The sequence below is a fragment of the Procambarus clarkii genome, chromosome 10 (assembly GCF_040958095.1).
Source record: "Procambarus clarkii isolate CNS0578487 chromosome 10, FALCON_Pclarkii_2.0, whole genome shotgun sequence".
NCBI lineage: Eukaryota > Metazoa > Arthropoda > Malacostraca > Decapoda > Cambaridae > Procambarus > Procambarus clarkii.
In genome coordinates this window covers 17407977-17426713 of record NC_091159.1, presented here as the reverse complement: position 1 = coordinate 17426713, position 18737 = coordinate 17407977, and the positions used below count along the sequence as shown (strand labels likewise).

At 45.0% G+C, this 18737-nt stretch overlaps 1 protein-coding gene across 2 annotated transcripts in view; it reads left to right on the top strand.

Moving 5' to 3' along the window:
* The first annotated feature begins 8228 nt into the window (after positions 1–8228).
* LOC123746842 (coiled-coil domain-containing protein 6) overlaps positions 8229–18737 on the top strand; it is a 90122-nt gene continuing 79613 nt past the window's right edge. The window contains exon 1 of one of the 2 annotated variants that reach the window (XM_069321667.1): positions 8229–8479. In XM_069321667.1, coding sequence (XP_069177768.1) covers positions 8252–8479 — 228 coding nt within the window. In that variant the 5' untranslated portion in view covers positions 8229–8251. The remainder of the gene's footprint in view (positions 8480–18737) is intronic. The other variant, XM_045728643.2, reaches the window with a different exon arrangement.

Genomic DNA, 18737 nt, shown 5'->3' with positions numbered 1-18737 from the left:
AACCTATTGAACTCAATAGCAGAGTCAGAGGCTGAAAGCTGACCATCGTTATTGGACAGGAGTGTTGGTTTGTTATTTAAAATCTTCTTTGATCCCAATATTTGTGAAATTGTGCTCCAAGTTTTTTTTAATGTTGCTCTTTATTTGGGTAAATTTATCTTCGTAGTATTTAGTTTTGGCTCTTCTAATTAATTTAGATAGCAATGACCAGGTAAGACCAATGATAATAAGTAAGTCCACAACGGGCTCACCATAGCCCATTGTCGTGACGCTGAACCCCGGTTCATTCCGAACACAGCGATTACACAACACATAACACCTTGCCTCAGCACCCGTTACTACCACCGTGTACTCCTACACACACCAGACCCTTGAGGCGTACCACTAGGTTTGTACTGGAACACAATGAATGAACATACGGAAGGTATTTAAAGGCCGTCGGATTTTGTCATTTAATTACAAAGAATAGACTCTGACAAATAATACTATATTAATTAACATACTCTATTAGGTCAATACACTTCCAATACCCATAGACCACTTGACCTCCGCGATCACCACCCACACTCGTAACTTCCGCCTAAGTCCCTAATACGGAATGATTACTACAACGCTCCACACCCGGTTAGTCTTACATTCAATACTCACATACTGCAGACTTAACTTGGTCACTAAGATCACGACAGGCTCTCGCATAGCTGTCTGCTACACTTCGCTGCTGCCACAACCGGGGATCCAAAAGGACTTGCTCGTTCAACTTCCACAATCAGACTGCTCCAGTCAGCCATCTCCCTCAACCATTTCACCCCACCTCTCAAGGAAGGTATAATCCGATTAACCTTATCCCTAGAGAGGTAATCTTGTTCCTAGAAGCCTGACGAAGAATAATTCCTCTTTCCAGGAATTAATCATTTGGCTAAACAGCTTCGGTCTTAATCCATTGACCTTTCTTAGATATGTGATCCATAGTCTGTCTACTTACATGAACTTCCAATCATCATTCGTTAAGTGTTGTAGTAATGATCCTCTAGCTAATAATTCCTACTAACTTGTGGATTACAACACCACTCCCCTCCTTAAACACGCATATGTCCCCATATGCATCATTGCAATGGTTCCATTAGTGTAAGGACCTGGAGGATGCACCCACCATATGTGTACAACTAAAAAATCATCCAATAAGTTCATCATACACACGATGAACTAAATTAAAATTTTCCCCGACATGACTCACAACACTTCTCCAACATATACATTATATTCACATCATAGCACAGGTAAAATAGTCTGTAATAATTTTTCCCATCTCCAACAATGCACATATACCTAAACTGCTGACATATAATTACATACAAACATAACCATAAAATTACATGGACCAGAATGCTGGCACTTAAACAGAAATGACACTAGTCATTAATATATACACAACACATATATATCTAAGGTTCTTCATCCTTAGTAATTATAATTTAACATCTTGCCCTGTACTGTTGACATAAGGGCTTACAATGATCACACAATGTTTCACTGGCCTCCTCCACAATTGGCAGCATCACTTCTCTTGTCTTTGTGTCCCATGGTTGCTAGGTCATAGATCCTCCATGACCCAGACAAAACCCAGGCTGTCCAGCCTGGTGAATGTTGTTAATGTCCCATCGTTGCTCTGAGGTAACGTGATCCTGGCCTCCAGAGCAACGGAGATTCCTACCCCAGGGTCATGTCCCCTTGGGTCTGTGCTGACGTCTCGTTCCAGGGCACCAATCCCAGAACGCTGTAGATCCCTCACAGCTCTCTGGACTAGGCCCATCCGCCCAGAGTGTGTCCACCTGTATTCACACCTTCCCGACCGCTGTACCTGCAAAATATTCCCTCAGAGCCCCCTGGCTCGATCCCATTATTACATAACCCCCTCGGCTCCTTACTCTCTCCCCGTATATAGCCTGAGCGCAGCTGCAAAACCATTGCAGCTGGCCCTTATCCCTGCTTTGATGTCAGGGGGCGAATTTCGCCTATAACGTCACGTTGGCTTCACTTCCACCCCCCTTTTTTTCTAGAATAACTGAGTGTAGCCTCATAGCTTCCCTTCTACTCTACCTGAAGCTCTGTGACATGATCCCGGGGGACCTTCTCAAGCCTAACACTCAGTAATGGTGCCGATGAGGTAATATACAGTATATACATACACATACATTATCACAATAAATACCTCATTAAAATAATTTCACACTTATGTCACTAAAACATCATACTGCCACTGGCTCGCCTCTAGCGAGATTCCTGTAACAACTTAATAAGAAATTAGTATATCTACTTCGCTCGTCCACTGCAACCACCAACACCTGAAATTTTGAAATTCTACATTATAATCTTATCCATAAGACTTACCCACTCCGACACACCATCACCTCTGGTCAACCCAACCACTGATGACCTCATTATAACACCACACTCCATACCAGGCGTCCAAACGCCACAACACTACACCACCCACTGGCGTCCCCAATGCCCTCAACACAACACACGGCGTCCCCAACGCCATCAACACAACACACGGCGTCCCCAACGCCCTCAACACAACACACGGCGTCCCCACGCCCTCAACACAACACACGGCGTCCCCAACGCCCTCAACACAACACACGGCGTCCCTAACGCCATCAACACAACACCCGGCGTGCCCAACGTCATCAACACCACACACGGCGTCCCCAACGCCATCAACACAACACCCGGCGTCCCCAACGCCATCAACACCACACCCGGCGTCCCCAACGCCATCAACACCACACACGGCGTCCCCAACGCCATCAACACAACACCCGGCGTCCCCAACGCCATCAACACAACACCCGGCGTCCCCAACGCCATTACCACCACAGGCATATGCCTTGCGCCAGAGCGCATCAAAACACCACGAGACATCACCAAACGCAACACACACTGTCCCTTTTCTCTGGTAATCCGTTAATTACCTGACCCACAGTCGTCAGGTATAATATCTTGTGTAGTGGCCACCCGCCACACACTACCACCAGCGTTAACAGACTTCAACGCTAATGTCTACAATACACCCGGTGTTACAACAACCAGTTATGCTACACCTTGGCGCTACAATGCCAACAATGTCATGCACTATACTACATCCATAATATCAACAGTCAAAACATGCACATTACACTACGGTAATTACTATGCATTACGCTGGCGTCTAATAAGCCACTACACATGCATTACACTACACACCCCGGCGTACAAACGCCAATACACAACCATGCACTACACCCGGCGCCACACACCCCCACCAACGGGACACGCTCCCCGTGTCCCAAGGTAACACTCTCCATAATGCTACCTGCACCCACTAAAAATCTCCATGGACCTCTCCAGGGTACACGAGACATCGAACCCCAGACGTCAAATTACGCGTCGCTCGCTATGCCTAGAAGTTCACAATTCACTTCGCCTATTTTCTGTTTCGATGTAACGCCTGAAATCGCTCGAATCTTTACGTAATATTTAATTATCTTTAAAATATTAGGTTTACACTTTACGTGAAATTTAATTAACTTTAAATTACGTAGTTTTCACGCTTAATTTCACCTTAGCAACGGTTTCTCACTATTTCCGCCTTACCAACGATATAAAACAAGCTCCAAGGTGCGGCTCGCTTGGCCCACCCATCGCTTGGCCCGCACATGGCCCACGCTGGCCCACATTCACCCGCGCTAGTTTTCCTCGCCACGCTGTATAATCCGCACTACGAACACTGTATAATCCGCACTACGAACACTGTATAATCCGCACTACGAACACGCGTACTGCACTTGTTTTAGATCCCGATGCTTCAGTGGTCCAGACTTGCATCTTAGCCGTCTCTCGTTGCGGGAATCTGGAAAGAAAGAAATAAACCCCACATGTGCCCCACAATGGCCTAGTCCCTTTAATTAACTAACTCCTCTGCCCTGGTCTCACCTGACCCTTCTTTCCTCCGTCTAGTAACCACCATTCTCACCACAACCCGACGTCTACCATTTCCCGAACATTCCCTCACCAACTAAACCAGAACGTACCACACTTTCTTCATCTCGCACAGTGTTCCAAAACCTGTTTGCGCTGCCACCAAATATGTCGTCCCCAACACAACACCCGGCGTGCCCAACGCCATCAACACCACACACAGCGTCCCCAACGCCATCAACACAACACCCGGCGTCCCCAACGCCATCAACACCACACCCGGCGTCCCCAACGCCATCAACACCACACACGGCGTCCCCAACGCCATCAACACAACACCCGGCGTCCCCAACGCCATCAACACAACACCCGGCGTCCCCAACGCCATTACCACCACAGGCATATGCCTTGCGCCAGAGCGCATCAAAACACCACGAGTCATCACCAAACGCAACACACACTGTCCCTTTTCTCTGGTAATCCGTTAATTACCTGACCCACAGTCGTCAGGTATAATATCTTGTGTAGTGGCCACCCGCCACACACTACCACCAGCGTTAACAGACTTCAACGCTAATGTCTACAATACACCCGGTGTTACAACAACCAGTTATGCTACACCTTGGCGCTACAATGCCAACAATGTCATGCACTATACTACATCCATAATATCAACAGTCAAAACATGCACATTACACTACGGTAATTACTATGCATTACGCTGGCGTCTAATAAGCCACTACACATGCATTACACTACACACCACATGCATTACACTACACACCCCGGCGTACAAACGCCAATACACAACCATGCACTACACCCGGCGCCACTCTCCAACCATTTTACCCCACCTCTCAAGGAAGGTATAATCCGATTAACCTTATCCCTAGAGAGGTAATCTTGTTCCTAGAAGCCTGACGAAGAATAATTCCTCTTTCCAGGAATTAATCATTTGGCTAAACAGCTTCGGTCTTAATCCATTGACCTTTCTTAGATATGTGATCCATAGTCTGTCTACTTACATGAACTTCCAATCATCATTCGTTAAGTGTTGTAGTAATGATCCTCTAGCTAATAATTCCTACTAACTTGTGGATTACAACACCATGCTACTTGGAACTTATTGTTCCAAGTAGCGAATCTTAAACAACAACATAATAGTCGACAGTACAATTTCCACAGTGATTCAGTGAACTACAATGCAGACGCTTAGAACTTACCACATCTCGTCAAATCTCAAGAATGTAGCACTCGGCGTATGCAGTTCAAAGCGACCCCAAGAACTCAGCTTTCTGCTCTGCTCCAAGCTCCGTCTGAACGTCTACGACAATGCCAACAACCAACTACTGTAATCAAGACTACTAAATAAATATGACTCACTAAACACTGTGTATCTAATCTACCCAACAAAGTAACATAACCGTACGTTACACATTCATCCTCTCTCTCTTTCCCCCTCATCCTCTCTCCCTTTCCCCTCATCCTCTCTCACTTTCCCCTCATCCTGTCTCTTTCCCTTATTCCATCATCCACTTGAAGAGGTGCTGGAGCGGCGTTCTGGCAGCACTGTACCGCTGCCTTCAGGTAAATTCTCAGATTGCAGGGAGAGGGTGGACCGATCGTGATAAACTCCATGTTGATCACACTCCATATTTTACACTTAGACTATGAAAGATTCCATGAAAATGGCTAGGAGTGTTTATAATTGTTAATATTTCTTAAAGCATTTAATTTTGGCCTACACCCGACCAGCCTGTGTCCGTCCCATACCACAGGTCATTTCCCTACAAATCTGAGAGAGACTAGCTCCAAGCGTCTGGCCTCAAATTTTGGACAGACAGACGAACTCTCAAGGTCGAACTACGGACCCTTCCCCGGATGCAACCTCACAACAAGCTGGCTAGCTCCTTGGTACCTATTTACTGCTTGGTGAACATATATAATGGTATAGTGAAGGAAGGGGGTGGGCTATCAGGAGAAAGCGCCAGGCCATTACGACTACATACGAGTTTTACATTCTTGTAAAGCCACTAGCACGCGTACGTAGCATTTCGGGCAGGTCCTTAACCCTAATTTCCCCGGAATACGACCCCGCCGAATTGTTTAACAACCAGGTCCCTATATTCACTGCTGGGTGAACTGAGGCTACAGTAAAGGATTGGCGCCCGGTCAATCCTCCCCGGCCAGGATTTGAACCCAGGCCAAAGCCTGGGTTCCCAGGCTTCCTGGGAACCTGGGAAATCATTCCCAGGCAGCCTGGGAATGGTGCAGTTAAAAGCTCTGTACCTCAAGGTACAGTCCTTGCACCACTGCTGTTCCTTATTCTCATATCAGATATAGACAAAAACACAAGTCACAGCTTCGTGTCATCATTTGCAGATGATACAAAAATCAGCATGAAAATTACCTCTGCTGAAGACATTGATAAACTACAAACAGATATTAACAAAGTTTTCGATTGGGCAGCAGAAAATAACATGATATGTTTAACGGTGATAAATTCCAGGTACTCAGATACGGCAAAAATGAGGATCTTAAACATAATACAGGGTACAAAACACAATCGAATCTGCCCATAGTAGGAAAACAGCATGTCAAGGATTTGGGAATAATGATGTCCGACGACCTAACGTTTAGGGAGCATAACCAAGCAAGTATTGCGTCAGCCAGAAAAATGATAGGATGGATTACGAGAACCTTCAAGTTCAGAGATCCCATCACAATGGTTGTACTCTTCAAATCACTTGTGTTGTCCCGTCTTGAGTACTGCTCAGTACTCACTTCCCCCTTCAGAGCAGGAGAGATTGCTGAAATTGAGAATTGAGGGAATACAGAGAACATATACGGCACGCATAGACGAGATAAAGCACCTAAATTATTGGGATCGTCTCGAAGCTCTCCAAATGTACTCACTAGAAAGGAGACGATAGAGATACCATATAATATACACATGGAAAATACTGGAGGGACAGGTCCCAATTAAATCTGCACAGTAAAATAACAACGTACTGGAGTGAACGACATGGAAGAAAATGCAGAATAGAACCAGTGAAGAGCAGAGGTGCCATAGGCACAATCAGAGAACACTGTATGAACATCAGAGGTCCACGGTTGTTCAACGTCCTACCAGCGAGCATCAGAAATATTACAAGAACAACCGTGGACATCTTCAAGAGGAAACTAAATTGTTTCCTTCAAGGAGTGCTGGACCAACCGGGCTGTGGTGGGTATGTGGGCCTGCGGGCCGCTCCAAGCAACAGCCTGGTGGACCAAACTCTCACAAGTCAAGCCTGGTCTCGGGCCGGGCTTGGGGAGTAGAAGAACTCCCAGAACCAGGTATCAACCAGGTACCAGGTATCAACCAGGTACCAACCAGGTACCAGGTATCAACCAGGTACCAGGTATCAACCAGGTACCAGGTATCAACCAGGTACCAGGTACCAGGTATCAACCAGGTACCAGGTACCAGGTATCAACCAGGTACCAGGTAAAGCGCTTGCGGAACACCAAGCGAGTGTCTTACCACTGATTGATTGATGAAGATTAAGCCACAAAAAAGGTGACACGGGCACGAATAGCCCGTAAGTGGTGGCCCTTTTGAGTCATTAATAGTATCAATAGATGATACTGGAGATCTGTAGAGGTGCGGCTGCACCCTGCGTGACGGGAGATATTTCCCGTGGTCTTACCACTGCGCCACGGGGACTGCTATATAGCTCTGGGAAGGGGTAAGGATAAGGATTTAGTTGGGACGGGGGGAAGGAATGGTGCCCAGCCAATTGGACAGTCGGGGATTGAACGCCGACTTGCATGAAGCGAGACCGTCGCTCTACCGTCCAGCCCAAGTGGTTGTGTTGGTATAGTGAGGGAGGAGTGCCGTGGGCTTGTTGACACGTCGGCCTACTGCATGCATGGTGGGCTGTGTGAGGTTGTAATATTTGCGACGTGATGGGTGGGTGGTGAGGCGTGGAGGGCGTAGGGTGGGCGGCGCGTGGTGGGCGGCCAGCAGCCTCATGTACCATTATTCATCTCGTGGGTCCCCCAAGAATAAGGAAGCAAAACCAATTCATTTAGGATTTGTGGTACTGTGTAACAGTTTAACTTAGGTTAGAATAACTAGATATAAGTACTTTTTATAACAAAATATAGAATATGGGTTAATTATAGAGTATAATGTAACATATTTCTCAGCTATTCATCAAATAATATTTAAATATTTGTTGTAGATATTAGAGCACAGAGTGTCAAGGTGCTGACGGTTCCTCCGTCTATTGTCAACATTGTAAACATGGCCGACAGCGCCAGTGAGAGCGACTCGTCGTCTGTTACTGATGGACCAATTATGCAGCCGCCCTCAATGCCACCTTCCCCGATCACCCGGGAACAGTGGCAGAAGAGGATAGACTGCCTTCAGCAGCAAAACCGGGTACTCCGGGCGGAGTTGGAGACGTACAAGCTCCGGGTGAAGAGCCTGCATGAGGAGAACAGGGCGTTGCGACAGGCCTCTGTCAATATCGTGAGTTTCGCATTTTATGTCTGTGGCGATATTACTCGTGTCATTTGCCTGACTTGAAAGATTATTTGTTTAATATGTTTTTCTTATTGAATGCCAATGAAATTATATCGGGTAGATTGTTAAGAGCTCTGCGTTGAGGTTTGTTATAGACGGCGTAGGAAAGTAGGCGAGAAATTTGGAGTTTGAATGATTTACTTCTATTTTGAAAAACACAATGTGTATTCTGCAATGTACAATGTATATTTATTCCACCAGTCTTGTGTATCTTGCTAATACTTGTGCATTCTTGGATTAAGAGAATGTAGATTCATTATTATTGTTTAGTAAACAATATGTTTGTATAATACTTCATTAACTCTTAAATTTGATTGATATAGTAGAATATATATAAATAAGCAAGGCATTTTGTGTGCAGTACAGTAATATGATTTTATAGGGCATGTATATATTAGCCATAAGTGCATGGTCCATAGAAATTAAGGGATTTTATACCTGAATTTACATGAGGGTCACTAATACTAGTGGCCTCGACGTAGACAGGAAGCCAGCGGCTTGAAGAAAGTCCCACCATTTGCCGTGATCTTTTCCAGTTGGATTTTAAAATTTAAAAATTTTGTCATTTCTGGCTTCGGCAGGTAAGCAGTTCCATGGGGTTTATAACTTTGCGGGTGAAAAAGCATCTCCTGTTCTCGGTCTTACATTATGGCTTGTTGAACTTTAACCCATTTCTCCTTGTTTGGGTTACGTCGGACCTTTTGAAGACATTTTCCAGATCAACATCTTCAAAAATTGTTCAGTATTTTTAAAGTTTCAATGAGATCCACTCTGTCATGCCTGGTTTGCAGTGTTGTTAGCTGCATGGCCCTCAACTGTTCCTGATACACAAATTGACTTGACTGTGAAATGATTTTTGTTGCCCAGTGTTGCGCTCGCTCCAGAGATCTATGTTATTCTGAAAATGAGGTTGCCATGCTTGGATAAAGTAATCTGAATGAGATTTGGATTAGAGATTTATACACCAGAGATTTATGAAATTAAATCGCTACCTTCTTTAACTTAAAAGTCAAAGGTACGCTTGATTATTAGTCCTTTTACACTGTGTTTTGGCAGTTTGTATATATTGTATGTACAGTACTGATAATTTTTTCATTACTCGTTTTCAAGACTAGGCCTTCATTATGAGTGCTATAATATAAATGAGAGCTTTTTTTTCTTTTTTTTTGTTAGAAATGAGATCAATTGGAACCACAAGTCAATGTAGTGAGGAAATGGGGGGTAAACATTAGATATTCTGTCTTGGGAACATTTGTAATCTTACTTACATGGATTGTTTTATAAAGGTAAATAAAGGTAAAGAAATTGAACATAAAAGTGCAGTGTTTTCCTTCACTAGAAATGTTTAATGTAAAGAGGAAATATTAATCACTTGAGCCCAAGGGAAGAACTGGTCCTAAACTGAAGTGCTGCAGTGAAAGGGTTGAAAATTAAATCCATATTGTGTGTGCTACTTGATAAATGCCATTTGTTTAAGAAATAAATTAATTTTCTTTAGTTATGTATTTAGGTTAGTGTTGATAACTGTCGCAATAGTATTGGACATATTGCGAAGTATTTATTTTGTGCTAATTTACTTATTTACAAGGTACAGTGGTTTTGTACTAATTTTGGTGTACATATACTACATTCATAATTCTACTTTTCAGTGATGATTCATATTAAATATGTACCTAAAGTGATGTTAGGTACAGGTACATTCTTAGAAAGCTTTTCAAATTGTTAACACATACAATATACACATAACCAAAGTTTACTGGTTGGACTGGTTTTCACTGGTTGGAACATTTTGAAGGGCGATTTCAAAATTAACCTTATTTACAGAGCACTTGAAACATTTTAGCAGTTTTAGCCAAATCCATATACTTGTTCTCATGTTTTGGACAAAAATATAGCTAATAATAAATTGAATTGTCTGAAATGCTATCCATGTAAGCGCCTTTGAAAGAATTTAAGAATGTTGGTATACAAATTACAATCACCTATTGTTATTTTTATAAATAAAATATATTACGATTGATAGTTCAAGGTTTGTGCTACACCGAGATCTGATGTTATCCTCTTGCTGTGCATTCATACTGATTACAAACTCAGAAAATGTTTTGTCATTTGCATGTTGATTTCACCAGCATGCTGCTTATGCATGTGCAAATACTCTTTCAAATTAACCACAGCGTTACATTATTTGGGTGACAGAAGATGCAATCATTGTATGCCTACTGGCTCGCATGCTAAGCAGGTCTTGTTTGCTCCATTAGTTTCACTTATTTGTCCACACATTTGACTTCAATGTGTTATCTTCACTAATGCTACTTGGCATTGTATTCCACCTAGCCGCAATTCTTACTTTTCCAGCTCCTACCAAGCTGCTTCGTAAATTTTAATTTGCCTAATTTGAATCTTTTTAGAATCTTTTTTGTTTTTAAATTTCAACACCTTATTTGTATCTCCTTTGTTATTGTAATACCTTTCATCGTTATTGCTCCTCATTCTATACTTCTCAATCTATCAAGTTAAGAATAATTCCTGGTGCTGGGGATTAACTCTGTCCTTCTCTGTATGCCTTCCAGAGAATTTATGTCCATTCTGTAGAGCATGCCGACCAAAACTGCACAGCATAATCTAAGTGAGGTCTCGCTAGAGCAAGGTAAAGTTGTAGGATAACTGGTATTCCTATTACTAACACTTCTAGATGTAATGCCAAAAAACCCATTTAGTCTTGTTTATACATTCGCACACTGCTGTCGTGGATTTTAGATCTTTATTAATCTTTACATCAAGATCACTTTGTCATATTTATATATTTCTTTGTTGTTGCACTACTATTGCTTACTTTTCTGTGGAGAGCCCCTTTGGCTACCCGGAGCTATACCGGGCTAATGTGTATATATCAGTCAATTGATGGAGTTCTAGCCTACCGATGACTACAAGCCAGAGCCTGGCCCCCTCTAAGTGGCACGAGGAGCAATGGCCTATAGACACCCCATGTAGTTGGAAGTAGTCTGTCTGCTGTCTACCAGGTCAGGCACTCAGAAAGGTAGGAATCCCAAAACAAAATACAGAGGGTTTAAAATTGCAAACCAAAGGCCGAATGAGCAAGCAGAACTCCCCAGTCAGAAAACAAGCAATACATCACTGCAGCTGCTGGGCTGCTGTCTGTGCAACTTCCCCCTTTATCCCTGGGAGGGGAAAGAGGGGGGCCCCCAGACCTCTCGTGCAAGCTACCCAACCTCAGTTCTGAGGCTGTTGTGTTGAGTAGCAGTTGATCGACTCTGGCTACATCCTTTGAGCAGTGCTGTGCCTTATGGTGTTCTACTGTGTGGTGGTGTGTGAGCCAGGTGTAATTCCAGAAGTACTGGGGCTGCATGTGCCTAGGGTCGCCTTCCCTAGGTGCCCTGTAAATACTGCCCTTGCAGTTTGGAGTTACCTTCCACAAACTGTTCAGGGACTACCTCTGCAGGGTTCTTCTGCTGCTTAGTGATTGCCTGCTCTTGGTCAGCTAGGGTTGTTTTCTGCAACTGTTTCGCCTTGGGTAGGAGGTAGTAGTGTTGCTGGCTGGGGTGCAGGGTACTGTGCATCTCTCTTGCAATTCGCATAGGAGCCGGTTCTGTTCCTCCTGGAGACGTTGTGCTTTTGTAGGACATTTCCTTTCTTTTTTGTTTTTCCTGGTGTGGCTGTAGGAACACTTGTATTCATTTGGAGGCCCTCTGCTAGGTCCCCATGATTGCACACGTCACAGGGGTTTAGCTTTTGTTTGTTCACTTGGTAGTTCTGTGATAACCGGTTGGCAGTACCTTGCTTGGGCTTCCCATAGCAGTCAGCCTAAGGGCCCTGGAAAACCCTATTGGGGCTCATTGGTTCAGTGGATGAGTCCTCCGAGTCCCATCTCGCTTCGTGCAAGTTTGAAGGTTGCTCTGTTCCCTAGTCTCGGGGTGACACCATCTTTGCCTCCACCATGCTGCCTGTTGGGTCAATGACTCCTTTGACCCGGAGTCCGGTGAGTGGTGCTCCTTGATACCTGGTTGATACCTGGTTGATGGGGTTCTGGGAGTTCTACTCCCCAAGCCCGGCCCGAGGCCAGACTTGACATTGTGAGAGTTTGGTACACCAGGCTGTTGCTTGGAGCGGCCCGCAGGCCCACATACCCACCACAGCCCGGTTGGTCCGGCACTCCTTGAAGGAAACAATCTAGTTTCCTCTTGAAGATGTCCTCAGTTGTTCCTGTAATATTTCTGATGCTCACTGGTGGGACGTTGAACAACTGTGGACCTCTGATGTTCAAACAGTGTTCTCTGATTGTGCCCATGGCACCTCTGCTCTTCACCAGCCTTGGTTGTACTCCAGTTCACCCAGTCCTCTGATACTTATACTCGAGTACAGGCAGCTTCCACGTTGCATGCGAGGTTTAGGTTGCTTCAACGTGCTAGGTTGGTTGCCTTTCCGAATGCCCTGGGACTGCCCCGCTTGGGTAATAGGGACCCAGACTTGGGAGGCGTTAGTTGCCTCGACTTTGGTTTTACCCATGCCCCCTTGTCCTTCCCCTGCTGTCGTTCAACCTGCTCCCTTCTTCCCCTGCTTCTGGCTCCCAAACGTCTGAGGGATTTGGAGATGGGGAAAGGCTTTGTTGGTGGCGAGACTCGGGTGGCTTCGGGGACTGCCCCTTCTGGATCAGCGGCGGAGGCATTCGAGCCTGTTCCTCCTGCCAGGGCTTTTGGGTCATGCCAGCAGACCCCCCTTTCTTCCCTGCTTTTCTGGTGGACTCTACCTTTTCTCCAGAGGCAGAGGGTTTGGAGGATGGCTCTGCCCCGGGTCCTGCAGTGGAGGATCCTGGGGCTAAGGAAGAATTGACTTGGATGGGGGGGGGGGGGTGGTTTGGGTGTTGGTACGTTCGATGCAGAGCTTGTTACATGGGGAGGGGTTTTAATATCCCTCTCCCCGTATGCATTTGATACAAGTTTGATTTTTCCCCGGGTTCAGTTCCAGGTTCCTTTGTGTTCTTCAGATCCCTCCTTCTGGAGGTTTTCGGCTCCCCGCATCCCACCTAGGGAGGTTTGGGAAGCCATTGCGGCTTACCTCCTGTGAGACCCAGATTAGGCCTCGATAATGAATCTTTCTTTTGAGTTTGGCTTCTTTTTCCTTTCTGGGTGCATTACAAAGTGCCGGAGTCTTCCTGACTAGTAGACGGCCCTTTCTTTTTGTTGGGGGCGTGGCATGCATTCTGTTGGACCCGCACTCTCGAGTGGCAGGAGTTTACTACGGTCATTCAGGTTTACCTGGGGGGCAAGTTGGAGCACCTCGATGCATGCTTGTTTGCCCCTGTGTTTTTTCGCGATGTCAGCCAGGTGCAGCTTCACATGCAGGTTCCCCCTCTCTTTTGGCATCTCTGGTTACTGAGGATTTGCCTGCCCGTGGGCATTTGACTTCTTTTCCCTGCTGGAGCTGTCTTTAGACTGGCTCGAGGAGGATGTGGAGGAGCTGGGTTCTGGGCCAGTGTCCGGTGCGCTTGCCTCGGCGGCTCGGCTGCCTTGTTGAAATTGTTTGTGCCGATTCTGAAGTAGACGGTGTCTGTTCTTTGCTTCTTGCCTTACGTGCCGACAGGCAGTGCTTGTCCACTCTTTGGAATCTGCTTGGGCCCTGGCTCTTAGATTTTTGTCCCCCGTTTGTCTGTTCCTGTTTACAGAGTTTGTGGTGGTGTATTTTCTGCAGGCAGCTTCGCCTAGTTGGACTTGTTTTTTCCAGGGGGAGGGGGGGGGGATTGGGGTCCTGCCCAGAAGGGTCATGCCAGGTTTCGAGGTTCCTTTGGGTGTCTTAAGCCAGTGGTGCCAAACTCGGGGCTGGGCCCTCCTGTGGAGCTGTCAGTGCAGTGCTCGCTCTGAGCATCAGTCGGACTTTTGTAAGGGTCGTCGACCTTTTCACGGTTCGCTCCGTTGATGGGGCGATCGAGGCGGAAGGCTCGCACTGTTTGCTTTCACCTGGTCCCACAATTCGTCGGCGTTTCGGGTCGTTTCTTCCAGTCTGCGGTGGCATTCAGTGGCTCCTAATCCTTCAGGGGGTTCGGGGCTGACGGGGCAGTCCTCTTTCCCCGCTCTCTGTTGCGTCATCCAGGAGTGGCTGCGCTTGGGCATGGTCGAAACAACAGTGTCCCTCAGATGGGTTTCCCGCCTGTTTCCAGTTCCGCAACAGGACTGTGTGGATCTGAGGTTCATTCTAGACTTGTTTCTTCTGAACCCCTGGGTCTTTTGCCCCTCCTTTCGGATGACTACTCTGTCCCGGGTCCGGCTGCATTTCGAGCTGGGTGCTTGGTGTCCCTGGACCTCCGAGATGCGTATTGGCACGTCCTGATTCATCCGGGGTTCAGGGACTGCCTCGGTTTTGTCGTGGGGCAGCAAGCTTGCTGCTTTCATTGCCTTACATTTGGCTTGAATCTGGCGCCTCTCATTTTTACATGCCTTACCTGGGTCGTGGTGACCCGTTTGTGTCTGTTAGGGGTTCGCGTTCTGGCGTACCTCGATGACTGGCTGGTCTGGGCTTCCAGCCGATCCACGTGTCTGCTCGCCTGGGATTTGGTTCTTTCCTGACTCGCCGGGTTAGGATTCTTGGTGAACTGGAGGAAGTCTCATTTGGTACCCTCTTGTGTTCGGACTTCTCTCTCTTGAGGTTATTTTGAGATGATTTCGGGGCTTTAGTGTCCCCGTGGCCCAGTCCTCGACCAGGCCTCCACCCTCAGGAAGCAGCCCGTGACAGCTGACTAACTCCCAGGTACCTATTTTACTGCTAGGTAATAGGGGCATAGGGTGAAAGAAACTCTGCCCATTGTTTCTCGCCGGCGCCCAGGATTGAACCGGGACCACAGGATCACGTGTCCAGCGTGCTGTCCGCTCGGCCGACCGGCTCCGGCAAGACTTGACTGGGTCTTGTGTGGGACTCTCGGACCGCTTCCTTGTCTCTCCCTCCCGCGGCATTGCTTCATCTGTGGTTCCGCCTTCGGCTGTTTTTTTTGGGCACCCAGGTCACTTGTCAGTTGTTCAAGCTGCTGTGCAGAAGTCTGAACTTCACTGTGCTGATCTACCTGTCGAGTCAGATCTGACTTCGGATCAGATGAGCCTCCGGGTCTCGCCCAGAAAATGGCGTTTCATTACATTCAACGCTGTTTTTTTCTTATCTTGAGCTTAAAACATTACACTTTTTTTTTTTAATTTTTAATTGCATATAACCATAAGTATTTTAGTAATTTTAAATGTAAGTAATAGGTACATTGTAGTGGAAAAGCCTCACAGCCAGTAAACCGTGCCCAATTGGCACATTAGGCCCTCCTCTTCATCAGACTTGTGGAGCCCTACCAGATAGTTGTAACACATTATGGAACTTCCTCTGTTCTGGGATAACAACACTATATCTTGACAAGGCTTAACCTCTTCTGCTGGATAATTTGTAACTCTTTGTGCTTTAATTTTAAGTATCATTATGTTTGTCATCAGCAGAGCATTTCAGATTTGTGTAGTTTTCACCTATTGTACCAGTAATTGGCAAACTGGTTATATAATGACCCACTTCAGGATATTGCCTACTATTTGGGAAGCAGGATTGAAATTCCAAATACAGTATTCATAATTTTTGTCTTTAATTACAAATTTGCTAACAGAATATTGATATTGCCACCATCACCAGAATAGATTATCATATCAGTATACAGTAGTGTAGATCTGTAATGAAAAATAATACATAAAAATAAAGTAGTGCTGTACATACAAATACCACCTGGCACTCTGCCTCTCAAGCCAAGTGTGGAACTTTTATCCCTAAATAATCCTTGGTATTTTGAAAGTTAAGTATACACTGTACTTATACAGGATACAAAAAATTCACTTGGCTGTGGTTGTCGGGACAGGTCTGTCGGGTACTGAGCTCCTTGGCAGTGATAAGGGTATTATTTTCATGGGCTGATTTCTGCTGCTTTCACCAACTTGTGATTGAAGTCCACATTAACACTACTGCGCTTTACGTGCTGGTGCCGCAGAAATGATGTCATGTGCCGGTCAGTGCGGGCGATTTTGCAGCGACACAGAAAAGTGTACTGTATACTCATTTCGGTTTTCTCACCTTAATTCTCGTGCTACATTGTTCACTTTGGTATCATTGTGTTCGCAATAGAATTCCCTACATGGGTATATGCATATAAGGTCCAAAAGCCCACCGTGACTCCCCACAGCATAGCCTAAAGTCGGCAAAGTTACCCGTGAGCGCGCAAAATCGGTAAAATGTATATATGTACTCGTTTCAGTTTTTCCACATTATTTCTCGTACTATATCGTTCGTTTTGGTATCATTGTGTTTGCAATAGAATTCTCTACATGGGTATTTGCATATAAGGTCTAAAAGCCCGGAGTGACTCCCCACAGCAAAGCCTAAAGTCGGCCAAGTTATCGGTGAACGAGCCTCAGTTTGCACACCTGCAGACTAATGTATATACTCGTTCAGTTTGATAACCAAAATTTTTGTGCTACGTCTTTCATTTTGGTATCAACTTGTTCGCAAGAAAAAGGTGCGTATTTTAAAACTAGTTCTATAATAATAGAGCAATAAATGGAATTTTAACAAATATTTTAACTTTTGCACACTTTTTGACGCTCATTACCACAAAATTATTTATATCTTTCCAGTGTTCTGACATCAATTTTCAATCAATTTTACGTCTTTCATTTTGATATCAAATTGTACGCAATCTAAAGGCGCTCATTTTGAAACCACTCCCTGATTGATCAGATAAAATTAAAACTTTTAACAAATATTTTAGTGGATGACGCGTGCGATAGTCGTCGGATTACATTAACCCTTAACATGCTCGGGGGTTTAATATCCTGTCATCCCCACAGGCGCATGTCATTTTGAAAAAAAAAAAAATTGTTTTTTCTTCCTAACCTATTAATTTGTGTTCACTGATCACGGGAAAAATAATAAAAAAAATCGTAAGTGGCATATATTGCCCGCTATAGGGCAGGGAAGTCTGGCAAATTATAGGCGCTGACTCGGCGTGCGTCCCAGGCGGTCTGTTGCTCGCAAGCTGTCAGGCCGGAGTTGCCACAAAGAGATAATTACCGAATTATTTCAATGTCTGATTTTTCATACTTTTTTTGCTGTAATATTATTCAATAGTGTGTAGTTTGATATATTTATATAATAAAATGAGTGAATCATTGCTGTACTCAAAAATATGGTGTGCATATTGTTGATTCAATTATGTTCATCAATCAGTGAATAAATACTTTGTCGGTTATTACATTATAAGCACAGGTTATATATAAGTATCTGCATGTTTTGTTCACTATAACGAACCACTAAGTAGCTATTATGAGTCAAAAAGTAACGAGGAGTGACCGCCATTTACCAGCCAGCCACTCCCGCCCTCCCTCCAGTCATCTGACTCACCCACATTCTCCTCCCACAATAATGTTTTTGCTATAATTCACTATATACAGACGTTATATATAAGTATCTACATGTTTTGTTCACCATAACTGTACATCTAAGCTTGTATGGTGAGTAAAGGCACAAAGATGTGGCTACTCACACAGTCAGCTGATCGGCGGCTGCCCTCAAGGCCAGACACACTAATATTTCTCCTCCAACAATACTGTGTGGTGTTATTACGCTATATACACACATTATATATAAATATCTACCCGTTTTATTCACCATACTTGTACAAATAAACTGGTATGGTGCCCAAAGACCATCGTGGTCATCAGTAAACAACATGATAAGTCCTGCAGACGACGCTCCTCCCTCACCAAAATGGCGGCTCCCAACCTCCTACTCTCGCTGTTATCTCACACTATACACACATTATATATAAGTATCTACATTTGTGTTCACCATAGCGAACCACTAAGCTGGTATGCTGAGTGCAGTCAAAAAAAGGTGGCCACACACAGTCAAAAGACATCGCCACCACCCTCCCTCCCACAGCATTACTCCTCCCTCCATGGCGCACAGCGCTAAATATCACCACAATCCTGCTACTGTATTATCAGAACCCTGGTCAGTTTTATCACAGTCAGGGGTCTTCTGTAATAATATCATCGCTACATAATAGCATGAACAAGTATAATTTGGCATTTTTAGGCGATGCTGTGGTCACAAGCTGAACAGCAGTGCTGTTAGCTCATGCTGCGTGCGTCAGGCTTGGTTGCTCACTCAATACTGA